This window comes from Phoenix dactylifera, chromosome 9 (assembly GCF_009389715.1).
Source record: "Phoenix dactylifera cultivar Barhee BC4 chromosome 9, palm_55x_up_171113_PBpolish2nd_filt_p, whole genome shotgun sequence".
Lineage (NCBI taxonomy): Eukaryota > Viridiplantae > Streptophyta > Magnoliopsida > Arecales > Arecaceae > Phoenix > Phoenix dactylifera.
Window position 1 is genome coordinate 7,808,717 of NC_052400.1, and position 19,010 is coordinate 7,827,726.

The following is a 19,010-nucleotide window of genomic DNA, read 5'->3' on the forward strand; positions in this document are numbered from 1 at the left end:
TGATGTATGCTTTTAGAAGATTACAGCCATCCATTCTATCTTGACATGTTCTCAACAATAAAAGGCCACCATAATCTCCTTTCTTTTTTGGGATAAAAATATGCGGCCGTAATCTATGTTCAAACTGCATTCTGCTTCATGCAGCCAACAGCCACTGCCCCAAGCCAAATTTAGATAACGTCCGTTACATCATCATCCGCATTGGAAGCCATCCATCTCCTCACCATTCCTAACGGTACACGTAACGCCGTCTATTCACACCGTGCCGCCTTCAACGAGCTAAGCCGTTGGAGCGGGGGCCGGTCCGCCTCTCACCCTCCCCGCCAAATTTTCGCCCCCACCTTTCCCTCTTACTCCCTCTCTCTCTCCAATATTAAGGTCCATTCCTCCCTTCTTCATCTCTTCTCCCTCTCTTTCTCTCTCTCCCGGCCGAGCGGGCGAGACCTCCCTCAACCTCTCGCTCGCTCTCGCCGGAAAAGAAAATAAAAAGAAAAAAAATCACAGAAAAGCCCTTGTGGAATAATTTAAGATAAGGGAGGGGCCGAAATATAAAATTGGCAAGTGGGAAGGCGGGAGAAGGGGTGGAGGGAAGGTTGGGAGGTCTTGGTTGGTTGCTTGCTTGTGATGAAGGGGAAAACGGTATCGAAGCTTTGGAAGCTCTCGCACGGCACGGATTCCGAGGCCGTGCCTTCGCCGAATTCTCTCCTCGCTCTCGCTCTCGCCCTCTCCTTCTCCGCCTTGCCTTATGCCGTAATCCATTCCTCGTGATCGCTTGCTTTAAATGCCGCCACTCTCTCACCCTCTCGCTTTCTATTCCGTCGATTCGAGGTTTCCAAGAGCTCGAGAGGAGAGACCAGCTATCTGGTGAGGGTTGGGCTCTCGAGCTCCCTTTTTCCTCTTCTCTTTGATGATTTTCTGGTGGAATTCTGGTAATTCTTCGTGATTATTTCGCAATTTTAGTGGGAAATGGGAAAAAAGCTGGAGAATTTGAGGTCTATGTGGCGATTTACGTTGAAATATGGTTTTAGTGCTTAAAATTTCACACAGTGTTGTCTTTTTCGACCTATCCTGTGTTTCGGGATGACCGCTTTTTGAATTTGGTGCTTTTATTGAACAAAAAGACAATTCTTTGCTTAAGTCTTTCTTTGTTGATTTTCTGAGCTGAATTTTCATAATTTTTGTGGAAAGTAGAAGAAACTGTTGTCTGTGCGGCAATTTGGGGTTGAATTTTGGTTGTAATGCTTAAGATTCCGCCCAAATTAGTCTTCTCCACCTTTGTTTCTAGAATGTGGACCTTTTTTTCGATGAAAAAAGGAACAATTTGAATTTCTGTTCTGAAATCATATTATTTCTGAGCTAATTTTTTGAGCTAACCTTTTTTTTTCCCGCTCTGATTATTTATTTCAAGGAAAAAGAAAACTAGAATTTGAAAAATTTAATTTGTTTTTGTTTGTTATTTATTTGTACTGGAATCTGTCTTAACTGGTAATTATTTGTGGCAATAATAGGTAGCTCTTCTATAGGCAAACTTCCTGTATTAGTTACGGAAGGAAGAGGGTCATCCGAGGAAGGCTTGGGTGGGAAATTTTGAGGTTGCTTGGTTTCATAGTTTGGGAGTTCCCAGGATGCCGTCTGAAGTCATGGATCAGAGGAGCCTGTCCTCCATATGCTTGCCGTCAGGGCCCCTGTCTTTCTTTTCGGATGAATTTCGCCTTCCTGCACAGGTATGCTCCGTACTCATCTATATTTTTTCTTGCTATTTGTAGGAGCAGTTGAGAAGTCTCTTGCAGAATCTGGATAACACTGCAAGTGATTTGTTGATAGAAATTTGTTTATAGTTTAATTCCTGATGATCACAAGTAAGAACTCCATTTTCATTCACTGATAATTAGTTTGTTGGACCAAAAAACAAACACACCCAAATCAAATCATATAATTTTAGCAGTAATTTCTTTTCAATATATCTTTCAAATGCTTTCTGCTTTTACTTTCTTGTTGTTTGTGAATTCAGTTCATCTATGGCATGAGGTGCCTATTTGGCATTTCTCTTTTCTTCTCCCTTTAATATTAATTTTGCTTCTTTGGCCTTCAACCATTGCATCTCTGTTTTACTTTTGGCATCATATTTACAATTTTAACATATCCTCCTCCATATCTTGCTAGCAGAGGCAAGTTGGATTTTGGAAGAAAGAGTCCGTGCCTGATCATCGTGGTGAGTGTAGCTTTACCTGTAGTGGGGTAAATTTATTATTCTTCATCAATTTATAACATGCAGAAGATGATGATACTCTTTAAGCAAAATTAAGCCTTTCTTGCATGCCCAGTTATTCATCTTAGTTCTGATCCAAAGGCTATTTTTAGTTGTTGTCCCCTTAGAATGCATTTGCAGGACCATTTTGAACACATTTTATCTCCAGTGGGGTCCCTTAGCTTGTTAGCTTCATGCTTTAGTTCTCAGTATGGGAGTAGATATAGGACATAGATATTCCTTTGTATTGGGTTTTGTTAAAGTTTGAACAGGTAGGCCAGTGAGCAGCATAAATTATTTATATTATCTGAATTATGTTAGAACATAGATACAGAAGAATTTTAATGCAACTATGCAGGAAAAAAAAAGAGACTTGGAATACGCATGTTCAGAGAACAATTCACCTATTTTAATAGACATTTTTTTTAAAATTTTATTACCTGAGTTTGTGGTCTTAGAAAAAATACATTGGCAGTATTAAAAAGTTAAATCTCTTTTCAGGTGATCTACCATTACCAGAGATAATTAGGTGCTGAGGCCGTTTATGTTTTATAATCAGATGGTGTGCTTCCTTGAATCTCTAGCCATGCATCCAAACGCCCCATAGCAAAATATATCATGGTGCAATGCTCTGGATAGCCTGTAATCGACTTTCTTTTTATCAAAAAAAAAAAAAAAAAAAACTGAACATCATCATACCTTTTTAATTTTGTCCATTTTCAGAAACCTTTATTGGCACTTTTACCATTATCTGAAATAATAGGGTGCTGTATGGATGTCAGGTTGGACAATATGCTGTTCACAATCTTTATCCTAGCACACTGAACAAATTTACTTGTATCTGAGAACTTCCATATGTCTGTGCATTCTTAGAATTGCACATCAGTGCAAAAAGCAGAAGTAGGCAATGATCATCGAGGAATAAAGCCTGTGGTATGGAAATGTGAACCATTTGAGGAAAGAGAGGAGCATTTTTGTATGCAGCCCACTAAGATTAATTTGAAGGGAACAACAAAAGTAGTAAGCTAAAAGTTAGTGCACAAGACAATAGCAGATTAATTTTGTTTGGCATCACTTTCATTTTTCTTATTTTCAGAAATAGAAAATATAAATTTTGTTTCTATTTTATTTCTAAATTTTATTAATATAAATATGTTCGATATAGTCAATTATTTTAAAAATATGAACATGATAATGGTGGTTGAGGACTTGAAGTGGTGGTAATAGTGGTGGAGATAGTGGAGGCTGTCATGGTGGTGGCGATAGCTGGTATATGGTGGTGGCTGCAGTAGCTGCAATGATTGTGGTAGCGGTGGTGTCGGAGGCAGTGTCAGTGGTGGAGACGAAGATGACAATGATGGTGATGTTGGTGGTGGATGACAGCAGCAAAACAATGATAGTGGCGGTGGTGGAGATGCAGACAGTGGTGGCGATGGTTGTGGCGGAGATAAAGGCGGTAGTGGTGGTAGTGATGGTAGCAATGATGGAGGTGGTTTCTATGGTGGTAGTAAAAGACATGAGTTTCTTTCTTTTGAATATAGTGAAGAATAAATTTCTTACTTTCATATTTTTAGAAGTAATGAAAATAATTTTTAAAAGTAGAAAATAAGAAATAATAGCTTCAAACATATTTTTTTCTTTTTTGATTTTGTTTTTTAAAAATAAAAAAGAAATAAAAGCAGTGCCAAATAGGTGGCTTCTATTTGGTTCCATCCAACCCATCTCAGCTATTAGATATTATATATTGTTATGGTATCATGAATTTAGTAAATTCAACCATATGTGTTGTAAACTTAATAACTAAATTGATATTACTTAAACATGTCGTTTTTTATTTGAAACGTCCTGCACAAAGTGTCTATCATGTGTATCAGGAACTAAAGCTATTCCAGTTTCTCAGATGGGTTTCTGGGGAAGCATTAAGGAGAGTGAAAGACAAGTGTCCCTGCATCTATTGTCTAGACAATCTCTTAATCAACTGTATCATTTGGTTGGACATTTTTATATGTTTTAACAGTCAATTCTGACTAGCCACAATCTTTATCTTTCATCTCTTAATCCTGAATTGCCTGAATACAGGTCCTCAGCATTGTGTACACTTCAGATTGCTTGTGTTTATTGTTGCTTGGCTCTTTTATTAATTCTTTTTTTCTGTTCGGGTCGAGATAGATCTTCTTTTTTTTTTTTTTTTTAAACTTCTGTTATTTCGGCCGATGAACTAATTGAGATTTTCTTGTTTACTCTGTGCAGTATCAGAGGGATTGTGTTTAATGTCAGGAAGCAAGATAAATTCTTCATTTCTGCTAGAAAAGCTATGTTCAGTGGGAGGAGACTCCTTGGAATGCTTAGAACTTACACATCCTTATTTCTTCGAAGACGAAAAAACTAAGATCAGTCTTGAGCATCATTTGATGGGGACTGAGAGGACTGCCAGTCTATCCATGTCCTCTTGTAGCACTGCTGACAGGGATGAGTCCCAATTGAGTCTATCTGCTAAACCTGCATCCCTGTTTATGGAAGGGAACAAAGTTGATTTGAATGGGGTCCATCTTGAGAATAGTCTCTTCTCATCCTCTTTATTGGAATTATGTGATAAAAAATGTGGGTTTTCTGCCTTTTACGTAATTGCTGAATCTTGCATATGCAGACTACAGAGCAAGAAACCAAACTAAATTTTAATCTAACCTCTGGGAGGCGTCTCCTACATAAAATCTGCTTTATGGTTCATATTTAAAAGACATCAGTCTGTAGTCGTTTATACTTTAGTTCTGCAAAACTATTCTTTAATTTTGCAGGTTTCATCAGATACATATCCAAACTTAATATTCCTTTGCATATTGATGGTGCAGCACGATTATCAACAGACGATGTTTGTGTCAGTCAACATGTGGACAAAAGTAACTCCAACATTGGAAAAGATGAGCCTTTTGAATCTTCGGAAGGAATCGAATCTCAAACTATTGGAAATCTCCTTCCTGATGATGACGACTTGCTATCTGGAGTTATTGATGATCTTGAGTATATTGCTCAACCCAGGAGTGGAGATGACACGGAAGATGATCTATTCTGTAGTGGAGGAGGGATGGAACTAGAAGCAGATGATAGGTTCAGTTATAAAAAAGCTTCCAATTCTGTTGGTGAAGGAGCCTCTGATGGTCAGCTGTGGGAACCGAGCAGGCTATTTGCTAATGAACAACCATTTGGTGAACATCCTTCCAGAATACTAATTGTAAGGAACTTCAATAGCATTGTTGATGATACAGAATTGAGGGTTCTTTTTGAGGTATTTTTGTTTTCTTTTGCTTTATCTTTTTCCTACTTGTTTTCTGGTACAAACCATCACCTGATTGGCTTTTAACCCGTGAAATTCGCTATTGGTATGTCTTTCTCTATTCTGACAATTTGTGCTGCATATACAGCAATTTGGGGATATACACATGCTTTATACAGGCTGTAAATATCTTGGCTTTGTAATGGTATCTTACTATGACATAAGGGCAGCACAAAAAGCAAAGAGAGCCCTTCAAAACAGGCCATTCAGACATTGCAAGCTGGACATACACTTCACTGTTCCAAAGGTATCCTACTTTTGCATCCTTGACTGTTCTTATGTGCATTGTTATTCACTGGTAGTTTCACCTGTCATCTATATCTTTATAGTTCCTATTAGAATGGTGGTCATTTTTTTGTGCTTCTGGTTATCTATATCTGACCCCTTTTTTTCTTTTTCTTTATTTTTTGTTGATTGCAAGTAATGTTAGTTCAGATGACCATGCTGAGGTATATATTTTACTCATATATGTGATTTGACTTTTGTGAACAATTTACCACCTTGAAGTGGTCATTGAACTTGTGATTAAGATGTCTTTGATATTTTCTTCTTCTTCTTTTTTTTGAAGTAAAAGGAGGCTGAAGCCACCTAAAAGATATCTTTGATCTTTTCAACCTTCATTTCAGCTTCTCTCCTCTAGTTTTCTTGTTTTGACATCTTTCACATGTATAACTTGTAAGAACCCATGTTTCTTTCTTTCTGAATGTTTGAAAGATAGATAATTATTAACAATAAATAGTAAGAGAGACATGGAGTGTTCCATTTGTTTAATAGGGATAAGTGTTTACCTTTCTCATGAAGCCAAGGGGAGTTACGCGAGCCACTTATATGTTTGTGGTTGCAAGGTGAGCAAGTGATTAGTCGGGCTAAGTTCCTGGCCAACAACATTAGCTTCCTCTGACTTGAAGAAGTTTCATGATGTATGACTAGGATTCATGGAGTTTTAATTAATGATGGGTGCATAGTAAAATCTTTTTTGGATATAGAGATTTTGGATAACTCACATCTATATTGTCTTGATTTTTCTTTAGCTACATGCTTTTATTTTCGGAGAAAAGTTTTTTGTAGAGGAAAGAGGATGTGAAAGAAGGGCTCCATCTAGAAAGTTGGGAGAAATAGTTTAAAGCAAAAGGTGGAAGTTTTTCTGGAAAGGCAGTGGGCATGAACTTGGCCTTTAGAAGTAGCTTTGCTACGAGGAGAGGCACAAGGAAGGGGTTGTGGAGGATGTTGGATCATTAGAATATAGGTATCCAACCTTTGTTGAGACCTTTGAAAATGGATTCCTTGACATGGAAGAAAGAATGAAAATTTGCAGGCTTAAGGTTTTGCTGAATTTTTTTTTGAGGTTGTGTCTTTGTCTTGGGATTAATCACTATTAAGGTAGAGGCTTATGACTAACTTTTTCTGTAAGGAGATTGGTTCAGGAGTAGGTGCCTTCTCATGGGGCAATACAAGAGTTTTCTGTTGTCATATATATTTTTCAAAAATACCCATAACATTTCCCACATCTCTTTATGACAATCATTTTCCACCACGCATTGAGCTCATTCCTTTTCTGCTACAATGTTAGGCCCTATGTGTTTGAAGAAGCAAGGAATAAAGTAGGGTAGCTAGTTGAGGAATTGTGAGGAATAAGTTTATCCTATCACTTATGATGTTTCCAATTTGGAGAGATAAATGGGTAAAAATTTTCTAGAAATCCCGAAAGTGACTCCACACCAACTCTTCGTTTCCAATGTAAAATTAGTGGTACTTTAGCAGGATGGATGGAGTATTATTGAAAAAACTAAGTTACTTCCCCACTTATTCTAGTTTATCCTACAACAAAACGCAGCCTTAGTGGTTAATCTTATTCAAGTAAAGAATAAACGACAGCTTTTAAATTGTTAGTATTGGAAACTGAAAATTGTGACCAAGTCATTAGGAAATATAAGGTATTTTGGAAAACTTTGGAAGCCCGATCTCTTAACAGCAATTTGGATTTACAATTATATGTTGATACATAAAGGGCATCCTAGTGCATGAGGCTCCCGCCATTGCGCGGTCTAGGGAGAATAAAGTGTACACAGCCTCCACATATTTTGAGATATCGAGGCATTGTTTTTAATAGATGTTTTGAGGGCATCCATTTGTTTGCTAATGTCCCCCACTTTACTCCTTCCTTTTTTATTTTCATGCAAGCCATAGCAAATGTAGGACTTTCGGTGTCGTTAGTTTCAATAAAGATAGATGCTTGTGACTTTTTTTTTTGGTTGGTGTCGACACCACACTTGAGACTTGAGGGTAATCTCCTTTTGACTCCTAGGTTCCGATTCTGTTTGATGCTGATGGCTAAACCAACACTATCTATTGTACTTCTTTCAGATTTTCAATTTTGGCATCTCATTTCTTCACACAAATGTTTGAAATCATGAGAAAATCTTAGATCCTGAAGCTCTGATCCTATTACTACTCTCCAGCATAGTCACTAGTTTGATATTCAGGAATAATTTGGCAAAGCTGAAAATTTGGAAAAACTCTAGGCAAATTTGGAAAAAAATGGGAAGAAGTTTGGAAAATTAAATAAGTAATAACAATAAATAAAAAATATGATTACAAATATTCATATAAAAAAGATGTTTAAATATATTTGACTTTACATAATTTCATGATAGATTATCTCTTGCAAGAAAAAATAAGTAATTATATTCAGACTAATCAAAAAAGCGTTTTAAGGAAAAAACTATCATGTTCATTCCCAACAAAGAAAAGGTAAATTTTAAGCATTTTCTAAATTAAAAAAGAGAGGGAGTTTTAGGAAAAAAAAGGCAGGCATGAAGAGCTTTAAGAATTTATGGAAGTGGGGACTGGGTAATTGGGCCCACTCTTAATAATATTTCAATATTTATGGTAACCTATCATATCTCTTATGTGGGAATTTGTTGGTTCTTATTGTTTTCTATTCTTCCTTCATCCCTATTGGGCCTAAACTCTTTCCCTTTCCTTGCTTCATTGGGCCCTGCTGCATGCACATGTTTGTGAGTGGAATAATATGAATCTTGCGATTTATTTGTGAAATTGTGGATTTCGCTAACGGTTCACGACCCATTTGTGAACCACCAAATTGTATGCAAAATTGTTTGGCCAAGTCTCAGTACACAAATAAATCATGATTTTTTTTTAACTCGCCGAATTCTGTAACTATGCTCGCCCATCTTAATTTTGACCTCGGTAGTTAAGCCCTAAACTTCAGTCTGCATGACTATGGCAATCTTTCTCTAGGTAAACCTCAGTAAAACCTAATTCAGACCCAGTTGAGGCATTATTTTTTGAACCCCCCCCCCCTCAAAATCCATAATTTGCATCAGCAATCATACACCTCCCATAGTCCCCTACCATAAACTTCCACGATAATCCTCATTAAACTCAAGTTTGCATTGTTTAGGACCCCCTACAGCTCTAATTTATAGTTTTTCTTGGTCTAGTTGTCTGCTGAATTTGGAAGTGCTTATCTACCTCCCCTCCAAGACCTTCGTCTTGCCACATGACTTTGGCTTGGCATGTTTGTTCGCCTGTTATTTTTTATTGGGCATTTGGCAGGCTTACAACATGATGATTTCAGTGCTTCAAATTGTTTTGTGTATATTAACTGACTGCTTTTATTAGGTTCTTGCAGCAAAATATGTCGGGGGTCATTTTCTAGCTGACCAGCAAGCTAATCAACTTGGACATTCATAGACATTAAACATTTTGTACTGTTATGCCTTATACCTGCTGTATGCAGTGTTTATATGTTGTTTCTAATATTTCTTTTTTCCGTCTCACCTACCTAGCTAATCATCATGCACATTCCCAGAAATTAATCTTTTGTAATGTTACGCCCTTTCATTGGCACATGCAATTTCAATATGTTGCTTCCAGCATTAGTTGTTTCTTTAGCTTTGTCTCACCATATTCTCTTTTTTTACAAATACAGTCTTTGTTATAACAAAATATTTTTATTTATATTGATAGTAAGAAGAAAACAGTTTCTTCTAGCATGGTCTTTTTCCTGGATAACCTTATTTATGGATCTTGTTGAATGTTTTCAAATCTGCATGTTATTAATCCTTTTATACTGACATTTTATTCATTTCATAAAGTTGTTCTTTTAGTTTTTCATTCATCTGTACAGGCATGCTGTGTGGTTTCTGATGTTTTAACTGTGAAATTGTTATTAGGACAACCCTTTGGTGAAAGATACTAACGAAGGTACACTCATTCTATTTAATCTTGATTCCTCTGTTTCTAATGATGATCTCTGCCAGATATTTGGTGTATATGGGGACATCAAGGAGGTTAGATGATTTCTAATGTTCTGCTTTTGCACTTTCTTTAGATAAATGCCTGGCATCAGTTTTGCTAATTCATATTTTTGGTCTGCAGATTTGTGAAATGCCTCAGAACCTCCAAAAGAAATTTATAGATTTTTATGATGTTCGAGCTGCAGAAGCTGCTTTTCATGCCTTAAATGGGAGTAGCATTGTAGGAAAGAAAATGAAGCTTGAATCTAGAAGTACAGGAGCTGCACAGTGGTGGTATTATCCAGCCAAGTTCACTTATGTTTTTCTCATACTTCTGTAGACATGCTTCTGTGGTAGTACTAAATATGAACTTTATCATCCGCCCAACTGTCCAATTTAGTGATTTACTGGATGGCATATGCCCCTGTTTTTCAGAAAAAAATATGCTCTTCACAACATTGATAAGTCCATACTATTTGTTGTCAATACTTGGCGTCGTGAATGAGCAAATATTAATGGGCCGAATTAAATATCCACTTAAGGTGTTGCGTCTAGGTGCTTGTCATAGATCAGACAGTGATATGGGTATCATAAGTTTATGGTACTTACATTTTTTCCAGTTTTTGATGATTTACTCTAGGCATACTTCCATAAAGCTTTGTTAGCTGTTCCCATGTACATTTACATGAGTTATTTATCTCCTTAGAATGTTTCCCTTTTTGCACTGTGCTCTTAATTACATAGGTGTTCCTTACTAATTTTCCATCTGATATTTGTGAATTTGTGCTAGTTATGGTTATGTGGGTGGGATTTGATAGTAGACAGAGCACATGCACTTTTTTGATTTGCAGCAAAAATTAAGAAAAAATCATCAAAATTTGAAAAATATCAAATGGATGGTAGGAACTTGTGCATACAAGGTAACATAACATGACATATTTAAAGTCATTTTTTCCTAGATAATTTGTAGATTTTTTAACAATCAATCATTTGTTTATTTTTACTACAAACTGTCTTAATTAAGTAATATGTGATAGCACTATCTAAAATATATTTGGATAGAAACATTGAAAATTAGAATCTGATAGAGACTTAGGCTTTTATCATTAATTATTAATCATCTTTTTCTGTCACTCCCATCTTTCTTATGCCTCATTTGAATCCACTGCTATATCTACATCCATATGTATGTATGTACTATGTATGCACACATGCACCCATGCATCCATCCGTGCATGCATGCATGTATGCACTGATCCTTCCACTGCTACATCTATGTATATCAACTACGTTGTTTTTTTTTTTTTTAATTTTTGTTTTGGTACCTGCAGATTTTGCATTATATCTGGCTCAGCAACCCACCTCACTTCCATGACTGCAAAATGTTTGAAATTGTTAATTGAAGTGCAGGAAATTTGGCCTGTATATACGGATGTATGCATGGATGCATCCATCCATCCATGCATGAATATATGCACTCATGGATTTATGTACATATTTATGTATGTATATAAATGTCAGCATATTAATTATATATTTGGTTTATATTTTGTTTTGGTACCCTGCAGATTTTGCATTTTATCTGGTTCAGCAACTTACCTCACATCCATGGTTACAATTGTTTAAAATTGTTAACTTGAGTACCCGAAATTTGTTCTAGAATTCATAGAACACATAATGATCTTGTTAAAGATTATTTCTAGATGATTTCTTAGCGGAAAACTAAAAACATATATAATGTTCCTGAATTTATACAAAAATCTAATGAATCGTCAGATAAGTTATATTTTGTATTTTGCTTATTGCACGAATCCTGAAAATGGTCAAGTGAATGCTAATATCTTGTGTGTTTTGAGGATCCTATTCGTTAAATGTCAACAGTTTAATAATGATATGATTGGATCCTAATGAGGAGATTTCACTTCCAGTTGTTCTTGCATTTGATTGAGATGATCATACTAGAACAGGAGTCCTAATACCACATTCCTCCATCTGAAGAAATGAAAAAGTATACTTTTATGTTGTATCATAAGCTGCTTGCATCAATGTAAACTATCCTCTGGTTTTCGCTTACATGTATTTTGCTTTCAGCAAAGTTTCACATAGGATCCAAGCATTGTTATCTCAATATTTGTGTATTGTTCGTTTGTTGATGTTTACAGCCTAATTTTGATTCTACCGAAATTGTTGCATGCAATTATTTTAACATTCATGGCCTAGCTTTTAATGTCTATATACGTTGCTGAACTTGTCAATTGGTCTTGTAGAAAGCTGCTGACTAGAGTTCATCCTTCCCTAGTCATACCTATTGAAAAATGATCATTTTCCCTCCCACATTGAAGCCATTTTCTAGGTGACTTTTCCCTTCTTTGTATTGTCTAGCTGATTGGACATTTCTTATTTCGGCAGCTTAATGCAACAGCCATCTTTGGAGTTGGAACAGGAAGAGTCCTGCAGATCCAAACAGGGAATCCATCCTAGTAATTCACCATCAAACTCCTATGGTAATAATGATTTCCCAGTAACTGTTTATTGATGATCTGGTTGTTCTGTTATTTGTAGCATATTCATTTTTGATGTCATGCTATGGGTTTCCACATTTCTTATCTGCACTTCTGTTTCTTCAGGAACAATTCCACTGGTGGCGACTGCATCCATTGGTCTGGATAATGGGTCCACCCAGGACCTAAATTCTTCAGTCAGAGCACCAATCCATCCATCTGCGGGTTCCACATTTCCTAGAATTTCTTCTATTGTGCCCCATAGTTTATCCTCTCCAGTCGGGATTGCCTCGGCAAGCAGTCACAGTAATCAATCTGGTCATGAGCGCAGACATTCTCTGGGACAGATGAACATTGGTTCTCAAAGCAGTCAATGTACTCAATCTGGTCATGAGCGCTGCCATTCACTAGGACAGATGAACTTTAGTTCTCAAATCATGGCAAACTTTCATCTTCATTCACTTCCGGAGCACCATAATGGAAAAATAAGCAGCATACCTTACAGTTCCTCGAGTGCCACATCAACCATGACTCTTAATATCAACTCCAGACCTGCTGATGTCATTGATGGCAGGAGCATCCAAAGAAGTGGCTTAGGTGGCTTCAATAGCCATTCTTTTGGACATATAGGTGGTGGTAAGTGTAATGCATGATATGGATGTTGTTTAAGTAACCACTTGAGACCAAAGCTTAAGTTGATGGTGAATAACTCTTTAACCCCCCCCTCTCCCTTCTTACCATGTAGCCTAAACCCAAAAAAAAAATAAGGACAACAACTGCAATGAGTCAAAATAACAATTGAAAAGTTTCAAAATGATGACGTTGGAGGGTATTTGAACTCATGACCTCTAGCAACCTGAGCTCTAATGTCATGTTAACTAGCAACCAATTTCCAAAACTTAAGCTGATATGGAATGAGTCAACAATGTCTATCATTCTTTTCATGCTGAATGCAGCTTCTGTTCAGCAAAGAATGCATCCTTCCATACTAGCTTAGGATAATACGACCCATCTTGCCATATCTACTGATGCTTCTTTTGACTGTGCATTTGTTTCCAGGTTATGGGTCCCCAAAGTCTTTTAGTTCAGCTGTACCTGAATACAGAAAAAAATCTTTCTTTTTTGTTTCTTTTTCTTTCTCTCCAGCTTCCAGTTTATGCTTCCTGCTTTCAAATTATTTCCCTTTTTCTTTTTATTGCTTTTTAAACATATATCTTTGTCTTGCAGATCTCGGTATTTCAGGAGACAGAAGTTTTGCTCTTCATGGACATCAATTTTTATGGAACGATTCTAACCAATACAATCATCGCCCCCTTGGCCCAATATTCTGGCCAGATACTCCATCATATTTGAACAATTTTCCTGCTCTGCCCTCACCACAAAAAATGAATGGACTTCCAAGAGCACCACCACGCATGCTGAATGCACCTCTACCATTACACCACCATGTAGGTTCAGCGCCTGCCATGAATCCATCACTTTGGGACAGACGACAAACATTCAGAGGAGACTACTTGGAGGCGTGTGCATTGCACCCTGCCTCTCTTGGAAGCTTGGGGTTGGCTGCTGGCTCTGCCCTGCATCCACTTGAACTCGCTTCTCATAACATATTCCCACACACTAGTGGTAACTGTATGGATCCTTCTATTTCTTCTGCACATGTGATGCCATCACCTGAGCAAAGGAGCCGCATGTTCCACCTGAGGAATACCATGCTTCGTCTGCCACTTTCATATGATGCTCCTAATGACCGAATCAGGAGCCGAAGAAGTGATGCAGGTTCCAGTCAAACTGATAATAAAAAACAATTTGAACTTGATATTGATCTCATTATGCATGGGGAAGATTCCCGAACAACGCTTATGATCAAAAATATTCCCAATAAGTAAGTGAATGGTGTTATGACATCTTGTATTATAATTTTTTACTTCCTTCTTTAGCTTCCATGGATTATGTGACTATCTGTTTGTTCTCTGGTTGCCCATTTTTGCTCTAAAATGCTCCTCAATTTTCAGATATACCTCTAAAATGCTCTTGGCCACTATTGATGAACATCATCGAGGAACTTATGATTTCATCTATTTGCCTATTGATTTCAAGGTTATACTTTCCTATCAGATAGAAGCTTTAGACATGCTTGCATTGAGTGTAGTATTCCCTTTTCCTTATTCATATATTGAGATCTTTATTTTCCTTTCCAGAACAAATGCAATGTGGGCTATGCTTTTATCAATATGACTAGTGCCCAGCATATCATTCCATTCTTTCAGGTTTGTTAAATGCACCCTTACTAGTAGATAGTAGAATAAACTTGGTTGCTTTGTTACCGGTTCTATGCAAAGTTTTCCAGGAAATCAAATGTAGGAACTTCTAATCTTGAAATAGATCAGTTATAGGATAAGGTTGTTCTGCGTTTGTTCTATGTGCATGTCATTGTTTTATGCATTTTGCAAGTATGTAGACTAATGTAAAACTTCTCTTGTCATCTGGCTTTGCACCCCTAATAACATGCTAAAGAAACAACTAAATCATTTGCAGACTTTTAATGGTAAAAAATGGGAGAAGTTCAACAGTGAAAAGGTGGCTTCTCTTGCATATGCTCGAATTCAAGGGAGGGCAGCTCTTATTGCTCATTTCCAGAATTCAAGTTTAATGAATGAGGACAAGCGATGCCGTCCTATCCTTTTCCATTCAGATGGTCCAAATGCAGGGGAGCAGGTATGAGCTATCATACAATATCATCAACTCATGTTTCATTTTTCAAAAATTTTGCGCTGTTGATTCATTTTGTGGTGGATGTTATAAATTTGTAAGTTCTGCTGGAGAAAGTTTTCATGCTGCACCATTTAAGCTATCAATGCTTATTGCTCCCTTCATAAAGCACCTGTTTCTCTACCTAATCTTGCTGTTGGTTCCCAAACTGCACCATTGGCCATGCTGCATAAGTTTTGCAGTGGATTCAAGTCATGCAAAAAAGTAGTTTTGCCTAGTTAATCTGACTCATTATATTTTGGTGCTTATTTGATCTTCCCATGCAGGAGCCTTTTCCTATGGGTGTCAATATCCGATCCAGGACTGGAAGATCTAAAACTGTTGGCAGTGGAGAGAACCATCTGGCAAGTCCATCAACCTCTTCAAATGGAGAGGAATCTTCTGATGCATCAGACTCTTCCTCAGCTTGCACCAAGGAATCGGACTGAACCTGGAGACCAACATCAGATCAAAACTTACAACATGATCTCATGTGCTTCACCTTTCTTTTACCCGGTCTTTATAGAAATATGACATAGTATGGGTATTGGACAGCAGATTCGCTTGGGTGCCCTTTGCAGCATTACCAAGAGAGTGAGCTGGGTGCTCTCATTTTTTCTTGGAAACTATACATACTATAATACGAGGATGATGGGGGTAACAGGCATGAGTAAGAGTTTTGAAATTTTGGCTGGCTGTAAGAGGAAAGCATAGATGTATAGGATCTTCCAAACATGGATGATGAAATTTTTTTATGCAGTTTTGAGAAGGTCTTCTCTTCCCATTTTCTTCCCTGTTCACTTATTGTAATTTTTTGTTTAGTCTGAGGCCCGCTATGGGTCCCGTTGTCTTTTTTGGTGCTGTGAAGAGAGACATGATTGAGAGAGAGCTCTATTCAGTGTGTAATAGGCCTTGTTGTGCCTCTTATGTGGTATCTTTGTTGCATCAAATTTTGGAGCCTCTCTGTTATTGTACTTTCTGTTGTTTCTTAATTTGACAATATGGAGTAAAGTTTGATAATCTTGATAGTCATTGTCTCTTCTGGTTTCAGCTCCGTCCTATCGAAGAATACTTTGTTTTGAGAAAAAAAGAAAAAAATGTATGTTAATAATGTGGCATACAGATTAGAACCTGGGTCAATGGTTAAAACCCATTCAACCACTGTCCATCGAGAAACAGCTTGTAGCTGCCTATGGAAGAGATGTAAGAGCATATTGTGTTATATACCGATCCTTGAGTATTGAGATGTCCTTCATTCACTTATTTATTTATTAGATGGTGATTATTGAGATATCCTTTATTCACTTATTTATTTATTAGATGGTGATTATATCGCTTTCCTTTTATTAAACTATATTCTATGTAAGATGAATGTAGTTAAGAACACTGGTATGCACTTGCTCTGTTGCTTTCTTTCTTGAAAAGGAATGTTTTTAGGTCTCCTTAACAGCACGCTGGGCGAAGTCTCTGCTAGCTCTGTTGCTTAAATTTCCCATACTACAAAGATACCTCAGAGTAACTTTATGCTTTACCACAACATTACTTGCTTATATTGATTTAGGGGGATTACCAGTCTCGATGTGGATTATTTTGGCTACTATAGAAATGACTGGATAGGATTCAAGAGTGAGATCTACTACTTAGAGAAGCCAAATTATGTTTTAAACTTTTAGAGGCCATTTGGCTGTATATGATATTCAATTGAAATGATTTATTTATTTATTCATTTTATCAGGCAACATTTTGAGCTCTATAACGTCGCACCACCTCTAAAGGGTGTGCTGGACCAAGCAATCAGAGCTTTTCATCTTTAGGGTTCTGAAATTGGCTGGTCAAAGCAAAACTTTTATTTTCAGGAAAGATTGTTGTTGGAGGGAAAAAGTTGTCCGAGCAGGAGGCAACCAAGCGTCCCCCCGAGCAGGAGGCAACCAAGCATCTCCCCGAGCAGGAGGCGACCGAGCGTCCCTCCGAGTAGGAGGCGACCGAGCGCCCCCTCCGAGCGGGAGGCGACCGGGCATCCCTCCGAGCAAGGGGCGGCCGAATGGATCCCGACTTAAGGGCTTGAAAGTGCCCGAGCGGCTCCTCCGACTGGAAAACATCCGAGCGGTAGACCGCCATTATCGTGTTCTCCCACGAATCGTGCCCTGTTCTTGCCAACAATCATATGGCCTCCTCAGACATTCAGCTTACGCAACAATTAAAGCGTATGGCCTCTCCAAATGCCTAGTTCACTCAACAATCAATGCATGTGGCTCATGTGGCTCACTCAACAATTAAGGCGCATGGCTTCTGTTGTCTACGAATGTTTAGCTCCACACGGCAAGCCTGTTTGGCCATAAACGACAGCATGGTTCCGTAGTAATTCAAAGACTTCGGCCTGATCTCCTACGAAGACAGCATTGATTTACACGATCGAACATTAACTCCCACTGTATGTCCAACCATACGGCAGTACCTTCGCCCTGTCTCATCACAGGTAAACCCGTTCCCCCTATAAATAGGAAATTCCTGAAGGGGGAAGGGGAATTTTTTTCCGACTCTCTGACTCGAGCTCCGCTCCTGCATATCTTTGGGCCATCTCTCTGACTTAAGCATCGGAGGGCCGGCGCCGAAAAAACCCGGCCACCGGCTTCTTGCAGGTCTTCCGGAGGACGCCGCACATCGCCGGATCACCGCCGTTCGCCAAGCCTTCCCGGAGCTCCTCCTTCCCGACCCAGTGGTCGCCCCCGGGTCCAAATTCCAGCAACAATTGGCGCTAGAGGAAGGGCCCGAGTCGCGACCATGAAGCTGAGAAGCAAGGGAGCTTCTAATGCCTCCCGACGTCCTCTGCCTAGCCCTGGACACTCTGTCCAGAACTCACCCCCTCCGGCCGATTCGACTCCCCAAGTTCGGCCGGAACAGTTTGATGCCCTGGTGCAGCAGGTTCAGGCCTTGGCCGCTGTTGTCCAAGGCCTGCAATCGAGGGGCGTCCCGACAGCGCCGTTCCCTCAGGCCCCGGTTCAGCCGGCGCCCCCTGTAAGTGGACCGCCCCTCCAAGGCCAAGATCTCCACGCCCAGGCATCCCCCTGGAGAGAACCCCCAGTGAGGGGTCCTGGTGACTGGCCGCAACCGTCAGAAGCCGAGTCAGTCCCAGGGCAACCTGCGCCGGAGCGGACCACCGCGGCGATTCCCCAGAGCGACGAGCTCGACAAGAAGGTCGAGAAGCTGGAGCGCCAGATCGAGGCGCTCCACGGCAGGAGGATGGGACGCGATGGCGACTTCGAGTTTACCACGAGATCCCCCTTCTCCCAACAAATCGAGGATGAGCCGGTCCCGCCGAGGTTTAAGATGCCCCAGGTGGAGCCTTACAACGGCAAGACCGACCTCCTCGACCACCTCGAAAGCTATCGGGCCTTAATGGCCCTGCAGAGAGCCTCGGAGGCCATGTTTTGCAAAGCCTTTCCAGCAACACTCCGGGGAGCAGCTCGGCTTTGGTTTACCGGGCTGAAGCCTATTACCGTCTCTTTTTTCGAGCAGCTCGACAGGCAATTCGCCATCAATTTCGCTGCTAGTCGACCCCAGCGGCGGACCTCAGACTCCCTCCTTAACATAAAACAAAAGGAGGGAGAATCCCTCAGGGAATATCTGGACTGCTTCACCGCTGCAACATGGTGTTGGCAGCGCCAATGCCGGAACCCACTCACACCAGCACCACCATCAACGTCGGACAAGCAAAGAGAGAATAAACGGATAAGCACTCTCTCGCTCCCTCGACACCAGACTCAAGGATCACCTATTCGCTCCGCTATGAAGGGCAAAAGATTACCCCTGGTATCAATAGGGTAAAACACTTGAGCACTGCAGCGGATTATCAAACCAAAGGAAGAAGAAGGAATAAAATAGCAAAGCAAACACAAAGATGTAACGAGGTTCGGCTA

The 19,010-nt window shown here is 39.2% G+C and overlaps 1 protein-coding gene across 3 annotated transcripts; it reads left to right on the forward strand.

Annotated features, from left to right (window-relative positions):
- Window positions 1-335: 335 nt before the first annotated feature.
- Window positions 336-16,125, forward strand: LOC103723085 (protein MEI2-like 4). Of its 3 annotated transcripts, none has more exons than XM_008813894.3 (15): window positions 336-864; window positions 1,509-1,724; window positions 2,167-2,212; window positions 4,499-4,849; window positions 5,098-5,531; window positions 5,668-5,826; window positions 9,779-9,895; window positions 9,984-10,135; window positions 12,251-12,345; window positions 12,469-12,978; window positions 13,570-14,227; window positions 14,358-14,442; window positions 14,544-14,612; window positions 14,881-15,060; window positions 15,381-16,125. In XM_008813894.3, exons 2-15 carry the CDS (start codon window positions 1,626-1,628, stop codon window positions 15,540-15,542), a joined length of 3,117 nt encoding a protein of 1,038 aa, XP_008812116.2. In that variant the 5' UTR covers window positions 336-864; window positions 1,509-1,625; the 3' UTR covers window positions 15,543-16,125. The 3 variants fall into 3 exon arrangements, with proteins under 3 accessions (XP_008812116.2, XP_008812117.2, XP_026655762.2); XM_008813895.3 differs by having other exon boundaries at window positions 9,984-10,132; XM_026799961.2 differs by having other exon boundaries at window positions 9,866-9,895.
- The last annotated feature ends 2,885 nt before the right edge of the window (window positions 16,126-19,010 follow it).

Bases quoted from the DNA above. Each gene is read 5' to 3' on its own strand.
- LOC103723085 (XM_008813894.3), top strand. From the start codon at position 1,626: ATGCCGTCTGAAGTCATGGATCAGAGGAGCCTGTCCTCCATATGCTTG. The intron at 5,827-9,778 runs GTATCCTACTTT...AATTGTTATTAG, and splicing joins TACACTTCACTGTTCCAAAG to GACAACCCTTTGGTGAAAGA. The intron at 14,613-14,880 runs GTTTGTTAAATG...AATCATTTGCAG, and splicing joins ATATCATTCCATTCTTTCAG to ACTTTTAATGGTAAAAAATG.